Below are 10,624 nucleotides of genomic sequence, written 5' to 3' on the forward strand. Positions count from 1 at the left end.
ACAAAAAATGTGAAAGCTCGTTCGAAACTACAAGCAGCGACACCTCACCAGCAAGCGATGCCACTGTGTGGGAGTCGTGGAGGTGTGTTTGATCGTACGATTGTCACGTGACTAAACAAACTTGTGCCCGCACTCCTCCGTGCGTCCCGTCTGGTAAGTATGTGGTGTAACAATCCTGATATGTGTAATGTCATATGTGTAATGAAAAAGGAAATGATTAAAAAAAAAAAGAAACCAGAGGTTTCGGGCAATACTCCTTCTTCGGTGGTAAATAACGTTGCCAAAGAAAACGCGACAAGCCTAGCATTTAAAACTAACATGCAAAATCTGATTCCACGATGACGAATTTGTGGAAGCAGACTTTGCTGCGAAAACAACATGAACCGGAAGCGACAGTCAGGACTCAGGAGATGCGAATGATCTTCAGACTGGGCACTGTGCGACCACGCGGGGTGAACATAAACTTTGCCCTCATTTGAACTGCACGCGCGCCTCTGCGCGCGCGTGCTGGATTTGACTTTGAACGCTATTTTTTCGACGTTTTTGCTTGTTAAGCAAAAATGGTAGAATAGGGGTTAGTAGACAAAATTTGGATCCACATATTTGTAAACTCTCAAGGGACTTTTTTAATTTCTCAAGGGACTGTTTTAATTTCTCAAGGGATTACTTTCCGCTGTGGGTGATCACTTGCGATTTCGTGGAAAAAACGTGACTTGTCACATTTACAAACGTTATATAACAATTTTAAAAGTGACATGTCAGCTTTCTTATCTCAACGCACGTGTGTCTGAAAGGCGATCTATAAAAAGCGTCGCACAAACAATGGATTGCGTAACTAAAACACGAATAAATAATCACTAGCACTTACATCGCGTTGAGAGCAATGTTGCATGAATCGGCTTTACAACACGCGATAGTATCTACGCAGTCCGAGTGGAATTTCAGTCAAAGACAGCAAAATTCTTTCGTATTTCATCTTCAAATATAATTCGAAAGCATTCACTGTATATGTGGCTTTTGTTTAATCCTGGGTCTTGATATCCGACCCTCGCCGAGCCTAGACAAAACGCAGCTTGAGTGTAACGATTTGTTTACGCAATGTTTTCTCCGACAGTAGTCGGAAATATCCGTATTTTTTTCGTGCTTTTTCATGGAGCAATCGTAACGACACGGCCTTGAACACATTGAACGGCGGTCTACCTATAACAATTCAAATATAGCGTCGCAAAAACAAAGCGTCGAACGCATATTTTGCTGTTTCATTTGCTAATTTCGCTGCCGTAATCGACTGCCTCGAAAGGTCCTTGCAGTTTTAAAGTATAGAATTGTCAGATCTCGCTGAAATTTGCACTGTTTATTTGTGTAATGTTAAGGAATATGTGTATAAATACCCGGCGCGAACGAGCCATTTTTGACAAAATTATATGGCTGCATTTCCTCCGCGAAGATAGGAAATTGTTAAATTAAACTACAAAGAAACTGTAATGATAAGTTCGAAGAACAATGCACAGGATAAACCTTCGACTCATACTTCATGCAAAAACGTCGATATCTCGAAGAGACTTTGATTAAATGCTAGTTTTGTCGCGTTTTCTTTTGCAACGTCATTTACCATCGCGTACCGAAGAGGGGTTATTGCCCGAAACGTCTGGTTTCTTTCTTTTTTTTAATCATTTTTTGACACTTTCCATACCTAGTTTATTTCACTTTTAATTTTTTTAGTGCCACGCAGTATTTGGAACTTTTTTTCTTATTATCCGACGAAGTAACAGTAGTAGTATATCTCTATCACAGCCCTACTTATAGACAGACACAGCCATATGGCTTTACACAATAACTAAGGCCCCATTTACATGGAAAGAGGATGATCCTAACACTAGGATCACATTCTTCCCATGTAAAATAGAATGATTCTAATGCTAGGGTCATCCTAGTACTAGGATCACCCGAGCGCGTTATGTTTTCAGCTTTCAGTTTACATGCGAACGGTTGCATTTGGCCCTATAAACGCTAGGATCATCCTTGCAGTAGGGACAGGAAGGGCGCTAAGCTTTGTCCTGAATCTCTGCAAAAAAGGTTGATAAACTCGTTTGGACATCAGTGGTGCCCTTGGAGTGGAACAGCTCAGAACGATGGAGAGAGAGGTGGGTAAAATCACGTGTCATGGCGAACCCTAGGCTGCGAGCAGGCACTCTGCGGGTGCACCGCGCCAGCTGGCAGCCACGAGCTGAATTCCTAGAGCTATCTGAGAGGTAGGATGATCCTACCATGGAAAAACGAGGAAACAATTATGGAATCATGTTTCCTCATTCCCTTCCCGTGTTTATACGTCGGCTCAAAAGTGACCTTTACTAATCAAGTGTGTCACTGACTTGCTATTCATTCTCAACTGGGATGGATCAAGTAAAAGTTGATCGAGGTAATTTTACGAGAGAGGCTTGTTACAAATGACTTAAGTAATTGTAATATATAGAAAAGGTAAACAATAACACATCAGCCGATTATTTAATTTTTTGTCTACGTTCCCGGGGAAGGTACTCGGTATATTTTTGGGTGGGGGTTTGCCGTTGGGACTCTAGCACCCTTACCCTATACCAAAATTAACCATGTTCAACTGATTTTGCAACCCTATATTAGACTAGACACCGAAAATCACCACCCTATCCCAGACTTGCTTTTCTTTTAATGGCAAGCCATCTGTCAACAACGTTGCCGCGATGATTTTATTTACGTTTAGAAAAGGCTCTTTTTCTTCCGAGTTTCTATTCCTATTTTGCACTTAATTCTTCATATACCACTGATCAGTTTTCCGGCAAATGATACCCTATTCTAGACCAAAACTCTCTGATTTCTATACCCCAGACTAAACTGCTTGAGAACCATACCCTTCACAGCGGCACATACCTATATAGCTCATATATGGGAGTGCCCCCCCCCCCCCCCCAACCCGGTCTACGCTATATTTTAGCTAATGTTCAGCTCTTGTGACTTTACTGGTGAATGATAAATAACCTGCCGTTTTATGTAATTAGACATTCAATGTTTGCCAACACCTGCAGCAGAACCATTGCCAATAGACCATATTCACGATAGCCGCCATGATGGTTTTTGTACTACAACGCAAAAGACTTGTTAACTTCGCAAGCCATTTTCTTTTAAGGAAAGCGCCGAAATGGCGTAAAAGTAAAAATATGTTTACCACACTGTTGATACTGAAACCAAAGCATGGCAGGAAAGCATTTTCAGACATAACGAGAAACCAGCTGAAATTTGTCGACAAGTTTTAAGCTTGTTTGCCCTCTCAGAAATCACGTGTCTACATAATTTGCATTATATAAACGTGTAAACAACCTTGGCGGCTCTCGTGAAAAAGGCTTATTGCTTCAATATTACCAGGAATTTTTAATTAGCTCTGGGCATAATTTCAACCATTTATATTCAAAGCCCTAGCGTCACCAAGAGAACTAACGTTAGGAAAACACTGCAAAGCGGAAATGTCTCTTGATATCTCTGAAATTCAAGATTGAGGCGATCTAAAATGGAACTTACTAAACTGCTAGGATTTGCAATATTGCTGCAGTCTGTTGGAATATTATGCGTAAACAAGAAATTGGGTGAGTAAAAGCTGTTTAAATGAAACGCCTTAGTATAAAGGTGTTTGTAGTTTCGCTCCGCGAAAAGTGTAAATCGGTTTCGATGACTCCAGACACTGATCCTGCATTGGCTGCCGGCTGCTAGTAGCCGCTACTGACGTAGAGTGGGGTCTACATGTTGGGGAGATATTAGTCGATCAGGGTCTGTTTTTGTAATTCAGTCGCCTTGTTGTTCAGTTACGTACCATTAGCTTGACACACGTTGTCAGTACAGTTAATGCCTTCTTTATTATTGGTGCGTAAGGCCATGGATCCGCTATATTTAGATAAACGGTGGCGGTTTGGATGCTCAAAGCTTGGAATTTAACTTTTGTTGGGTGCAAACAGTACAGTGTTCTGAACATCAAAACACTGAACCCCACCTATAAATCCGCGTTTCCATGACTACCAACCTCGTTCCCAGATATTGGAAGGGCGGGAAAAGAACCCAGCTGACATCGCTCACTAAAACCTGTTGAAATTATATCTCGAACACAGAAAGAAGATAGAAGGAAAAACACTGGCGAATGACCAAATTCTGCATCACTATTTGTAGTATGAGAAAGTACGAGAACTGCGAGAGCAAATTTTTCATGTTTCTTCATGAAATTGAACGCTGTGACATACTGAACACATTCATACACATATATTCTTCCAACTAAGATGACCCGCTGCAGACTTCCGTGAAATGATTCTTCATGATATTGCAGCGCTGTTTCCTTAGAAAAGATATCTTTGTTATTGAAAGCAACGCAACAGTTTGGAAGAATATAAAAGTATCATGTTACATTTTGGAAGAATATAAAAGTATCATGTCAGTTACAAACCAACGAAAGTATCGTGTTACGGTTGTAAGGAAAAGCGCAAGTATCACGTTAACGTTTGGTATTTCAACGTCTTACGAAGCAAATTATCAGAAAACATAAACCACCGTACTGTCAGTTGATCAGCGCCATTGCATTCTGTACTACCCTTTGAGTCTCTGAGTTCAAGCTTAGAGGTGAAAGTTTCACGTTACACGCGTTTGAAAAACAAGAGTATCGTGTTACATACATTTGCAAGAAAAATTAAAGTATCATATTAAATGAAATTTTGAAGATAACAAGAGTATATGTTACATATACCATGTTTGAAGTATAAACCAAGCCTCACTGAAAAATTAATTAGGGTCAACTTGAGTAAACAACCATGTGCTGTATGCGCAAGTCATTTCAATAAAATTCATACGAGAAGATTTGCCGACAATAAGCTGACACGATGCGACTACTTACATACCTATCTGGTGAGCTACATTGAGAAGGTTCGCATGAAAAAAATTAAAAACTCAACAAGGACACTACTAAACAAAATTTTAATAATGAACAGTACAGTTGACCTGTTATACACCTGTGCATTAACGTATTAAAAAATATCCGTTAAATTTTGTGCTTTGATGGAATATTCACGTTCAATTCAGTAAGAGACGTTGTAGTTCCGAGATCGCTGTATTGTTTATCTTGTTTCTCGGCCTAAAATGGCTCTGAATTTAACAATAAATGCTCTTTTGTATTTATTACTTCTCAACTTAAAACTTATAAAAACAAAACGGTCGGCCGGTTTCTCAAAGTCAGTTAAACATAACATCTGATCTCTAGTTTGCATTTGTTTGCACTATTAAATTGTTATATATACAACAAACATGAACACGATCGAAAACAACAACATAACCGGCTCTACAACTGCAATGTAAAGCTGTCGGCTCAGTTCAATTCTGTCCTCGCTTCAGAGCCTCCCCAAGGTCCCCAAGCTTTCATTTAATTGTTGTTCACGGCTCAGATAGTTTGTATCCGCTCTCAGGTATCGCCACAACCTTGATACTTACTCCGAAATCGAAATCTCCATCACGGCACTGAAATGGACGACACCGTTTGATTTTGAACTCGTAACAGAAATCTTCCTGCATCAGCACTTCATTGAAACCCGGTTCAACCCAAAGCCAGAAATCTGGATACCGTGCACTGTCTTGAGGCCCGGTGATGCCCTTCCAAACCATCTCACCGTAGCTTTGGAGAACGACGTTAGAAATCTTCTTCAACATTTCTCGTAGCGAGTCGTTGCGTATCACCAACACGTCCCTTTCATTTTTAGTTTGCGGCATCATGAATGGGCCAAGGTATGTTGCTTGAAATACCATTCCAACAAGTGGACTGTATTTCTGATATAAATCTTCCATTACTGTCGACGCATCCGGAAGGTTCAAGTACGCCATCTTTTAGACCTTTCGACACTTCAAAAAGCGGTTTGCAGTGCTTCAGTGTAACCTGATCCTCATACATTTACGTTCTAAAATTTCAACCCAGGACCTATTCGGGGATGGGGGTAGGGGGAGGGGGGAATTCGAATAGTGGACTACATAGGGAGTCTCCGCCTAAAGGGAGCAGGGATTTCAAGAATTAAAGCGCACAAGAAGGGGTTTTTTCCCTTCTAAAGGTACGTGAAAGAACTACCACTATCTATGGAAGGTATAAGAATACGTTACCTGTGAAAGATATAATATGGATGCCTGACTTATTTTGTTTAGTTGTGACGTTGTATTCTGTTGTTGTTGTTGTTTTGTTTGCCCGCTATCAGGCCGTTTCTAAGCTATATCGAAGAGCTAGAAATTTAATGACTGAAAAGAAGTAGCTGTCGTCGCTTAAAATAGTCAGCCTTTCCCTGGGCCAGCACACCTTCCGGAGGAGACTACACGGGTAGGGAGGGTATAATCTTCGAGGCTTCGGAACGTTGTGAACTGGGTTCTTTACCCTGAAGTGGGTGGAGCCTAAAATACAAAACGTTCCGTCTCTCCCTTACGATATATTTTCTAGGTGGCAAGGTCTTTTAACCGGGAGATATAAAAATTACCTAATGCACGAGCAGAGAATACTACTACGCCAGGTCAAGAGAAAATAAAGGTCTTTATAGCTGTCTCATTATTTTCTCTTGGCCACGTTCATTTCACTTAGTAATAACGGTTAATAGAAGAGTGTTTGTTTGAAAGCAAAGCAGAGAATTTTTGCAGGAATATCTCTTATTCTATCCGGGGGACAGGGGGGTCTCAACCTCCCGCTTCCCGAACCTTCTACTCCCGCTTCCCGCACCTTTTCGTAGTGGTTCCCTCCTCTTTGTCCCATACCTATTGCGTAATATAACGAAATGTTGCGACATTTTACTCGTTTTCTCCCGGTTCCCGCCACCTTAGGAATTCCGCTTCCCTCCCTCTTTTCTCCCACCTCCCGCCCCCTCTTCTCCCGGGCTCCCGCCCCCTGACCCCTCCACTATCCAGTACAGGCATCAGTGCCACAAATTTTCAATTGTTTTCAGGTCATGTCACTGCCAGTTAAATTACAATGTACTGACTGTCAGAAACGCGATTGCACACCCCCAATTTCTCCCACGTTGATGTCATGTCAATTTCTTTCATTTCTTAGGTTGTCCAAGGGACTGGAAGAGATTTGAGAACTCGTGTTACATGTCGCCTAGCACAGCTGCTGATTGGTTCACCGCTCAAACAAACTGCAGCAAATACAACGCTCATCTGGTCACAGTTTCCTCCCAAAGTGAAAATTCGTTTCTGATTCAAAAAATAATATCAAAACGTCGATGGAAAAGCAGGCATTTTTGGATCGGTTTACAAAGAGCTCCTTTTGATATCTCGTTCTGGCTCTGGGTCGACGGGTCTCAGTTGTCATTCAGCGGCTGGTATTCTGGACAACCTGACAATTATCGCCAAGAGGAGTACTGTGGGGAAATGTATGTTCTCCAAGTGAACTCCGGTGTGGTGGGGTGGAACGACCTGAACTGCTCCCATGCCTCGAGTTTTATTTGTGAGAAAGGTAAACTCGTATTTTCTGTACCCCCCGGGTTTTTTTGGGGCGTTTGCTTTTTTATTTTTTTTTTTTTTTTTTTTAAATATTATTTTTTGGTTTTAGGGCCCGGGGTTGGGGGCCCGCGGAAAAATATATTGGTTATTTTAGAGTTTTGCTAATGTAGTAAAGTATTTTTGTCTTCTGCACATTTTTTATTATGATCTGTGTCTTATAGATAGCAAAGATTTCAGAGGCTTGTGCACCAGAGCTAACCCAGTGAAGTGACCCTGTAATGTTTAACTGAATTCTCTTTAACTGTTTTTGCTTTAAATAAATGACTCTGTAGGTCATGTAGTGTGATCGTCCGTGTGAGAGTAGTTCGGAGAAGAACTGTTGTTGGTGGCTAGTCACCAACAACAGTTCTTCTCAGACTACTCTCACTGACGGACGATCACACTACACGACCTACTAAAACTCCTGGGTTCAAACCATTTACTATCTGATATTAATTGACTTAGCTGGAATGAATAACATGATTCTTTCAAAAAAATTGTCTTAAAGGGAAGAAAAAGCAGATTTTTGACGTTGAATCGCCTTGCAGGGACTAGTGGCAGTGCTAAAGAGTTAATTTTCTTGTTCAACGACACAACGTTCTTTTGGTGACAGTTTTTTTTAAGTTGACAACCTTAGTTACCTTGCCTCGTACAAAAATAATTCTTGGGCTTATTGTTTCAATGTTGATATCCAAATTACCATTTCAATATCTCACCGAGGAGCCTTATATATATATTTTAGTCACAGGCAATTTTAAGCATCACCCTCCTTAAATTTTAAACAGGTTTACTGCGAATTTCAGAGGAGAGGAGAGTTTTTTTGATAATCAAAATTCTGAAATATAAATGCTTAAGTGATTTAGTATATATACCTTTTTCAACAGAGCTTATTGGCTTGCCATCTTGCTCTAAAGATAATGGAGGCTGTCAACACTTATGTCTGTGGACGTTTGATAATCGTCGTATTTGTAAATGTAAAGATGGTTACATCTCTCAAAAGGATGGAGCTGTTTGTTTAGGTGAGTGTGGATTCGTTTTACATAATAATGAGTCTGCCTTTAAGCCTAGCGGCCCATCAGGCCGGAGCTTGTCCTGGTATGTAGTTTTTCGTGGCTTCGTGACTAGAAGTATTTCTACTCATCCGTGATGGAGGGGGGCTAGATAAGATGCTAGTCCATCGCAGGGTAACCCATTAGCATACACCTGGGCGGAGAGAGGCACTATGAGAGTAAAGTGTCTTACCCCGCACTTACTATTTAGGCCACCACGCCGCGTATAATACAGCACTTCGTATTTAGATATAGCAACAGAAAATTAAAGGTTCAGGAAAAAAAAAAAACAGGAAATTGGTTGGACAGAGAGAATATTCTTAAGCTTTTTTTATGGAAAAGTCTACTGGTGTAACAAATTTGATTGTTTAATTGTTGGAAATATTGTACAGCATCCAGGTTCAATCCGCCATTTTGATTCTTATGACGTCACATTGTTGTCCCGGTTATCAAAAAAGTCATGCTTTAGCAGTAGGACAACTGTGCGGCGTCACTAAATCCCAAATGGCGCGAAAACTTAAAACGACTTAAATCTCTCAGTGTATACTGGTGGATATTGCTAATGGATATGCATGATCCATGGCAACGAGATCAGACCAGCATTAAAGAACTATCATTCTCTTTCAGACCCGAAGATGATCATGCCTCAAGAAGCTCAAGCACAACCGAACACCTCATTTGATGTAGCTTTACTCATAATCCAGTTACTGTCCCTTGCTCTTCTGATCCCAATGTGCTGCGTTCTGGTTTCGTTTTACAGAAGAGTTTCGCAACAAAGACGACGCAACAACATGCCGCAATCAGGCACCGTAATGATCAATGCGCCATTATCTAACGAGGAACACAGTTTAGACAGTCAAACCTCGCCAGTTACCAGCACAACCTTTGACGATGAGGGCAATGGTGAAGATACTTGTCGGGCGTAAAACAACTTGTTGCTACTGAGATTTGCGTCCAGTATGACTGAGAAAATGATATATGTAAAGCTATGCACACACTAGGGGACTAGTCGCAGGGACTTATCCCTTAGTGTGTACACACTAAAAAATTGACCGATTTGTGGGACTATTGGTCCCTGCGACTAGTCCCAGAAATCAAACCAGCTTAATTTGTGGGACAAGTCGCAGGGACCAAAAATTTGGACCCTGTGACTAGAATTTCGATGCAAAATACAAGTACACACTAGGGGACTGGTCCCCGAAGCAAGTTCCTGGGACTAGTCCCCTAGTGTGTGCCGACCTTAAGACCTTAACTGGTGGCAATACTTGTTTACGAAAAAATGATGATTTCCCCTCTGGCGAGCTCCAGCCCTAAAGAAAAAGCCGCCATTTTTTAATGCACGCGCGCAAATCACGCGTGAAATTATGCACAGTAGGGAAGTGCAATGAATTACTAAGGAAAACCGCTCGCGTTAAAAACGTGACATCTCTTGCATGGTGAACATGAGTTCCTGTGCCCGAGTGGCATTCAGTTGTAGGACACTGTAGTTAAAATTGTTATTTCTTTGCCATATACTTTTGGGATATATCTTTAGTGTCGACTTCACAATCAGATAGGGTACCATAAACGCAATTAACCGGTCATCGTTATCAATAATTTTCTTACTACAGTGTATATAGTATACAATATACATATCAATGTTACGGAAGGATAGCTAGAGTGCTCCGGCATATAAATTCGTGCGATTTGGTTTAAAGAATTTAGCGATAGAATTTTTTTCATCTTTTTTAAACTGTAAATAAATTAAAGGGTCTATAAATTAAAGGTGTTATCATAATCTTTGAGCTCTTTCACTTCAGATATGTAAAAGATTGGTCGGCTCTTTCTCTGTGAGTTTATTACGAGCCGAGGGGTGAGCTTCTTAAACCAGAACCTGCAGTCGTTTCCAATGCGGACTGCACACTGCACAGAAGGCTTTATTGCCACGATTCAGAGAGAACACTGGGAGCTAGGAACAGCTATAAGACACATTGCGTGATTTCGCGTGACAACGCGGTTTTGCTGACTTGTAACGACAGCGGGGGGGGGGGGGGGGGCACAGCATGGCCACCAATTTAAGTGCA

The 10,624-nt window shown here is 41.1% G+C and overlaps 1 protein-coding gene across 5 annotated transcripts; it reads left to right on the top strand.

Annotated features, from left to right (window-relative positions):
* The first annotated feature begins 57 nt into the window (after nt 1–57).
* LOC144646855 (uncharacterized) lies at nt 58–10,338 on the top strand. 5 transcript variants are annotated; one of them, XM_078506550.1, is made up of 5 exons: nt 58–2,419; nt 3,445–3,614; nt 7,082–7,486; nt 8,397–8,531; nt 9,189–10,338. In XM_078506550.1, exons 2-5 carry the CDS (start codon nt 3,539–3,541, stop codon nt 9,485–9,487), a joined length of 915 nt encoding a protein of 304 aa, XP_078362676.1. In that variant the 5' UTR covers nt 58–2,419; nt 3,445–3,538; the 3' UTR covers nt 9,488–10,338. The 5 variants fall into 5 exon arrangements, 4 of the variants coding, with proteins under 4 accessions (XP_078362676.1, XP_078362677.1, XP_078362678.1 ...); XM_078506551.1 differs by having other exon boundaries at nt 58–2,144; XR_013569488.1 differs by lacking the exon at nt 58–2,419 and having other exon boundaries at nt 2,479–3,614; nt 9,189–10,172; nt 10,211–10,338.
* Nucleotides 10,339–10,624: the final 286 nt, after the last annotated feature.

This window comes from Oculina patagonica, chromosome 3 (genome assembly GCF_052425735.1).
Source record: "Oculina patagonica isolate OP01 chromosome 3, crgOcupat, whole genome shotgun sequence".
NCBI classification, from domain to species: Eukaryota; Metazoa; Cnidaria; class Anthozoa; order Scleractinia; family Oculinidae; genus Oculina; species Oculina patagonica.

What these genes read in the sequence shown, in the direction of transcription:
- LOC144646855 (XM_078506550.1), top strand. Translation starts at nt 3,539, where the DNA reads ATGGAACTTACTAAACTGCTAGGATTTGCAATATTGCTGCAGTCTGTT. An exon ending in GAGTTTTATTTGTGAGAAAG is followed by an intron (nt 7,487 to 8,396) that starts GTAAACTCGTAT and finishes CTTTTTCAACAG; the next exon opens with AGCTTATTGGCTTGCCATCT. An exon ending in GGATGGAGCTGTTTGTTTAG is followed by an intron (nt 8,532 to 9,188) that starts GTGAGTGTGGAT and finishes ATTCTCTTTCAG; the next exon opens with ACCCGAAGATGATCATGCCT.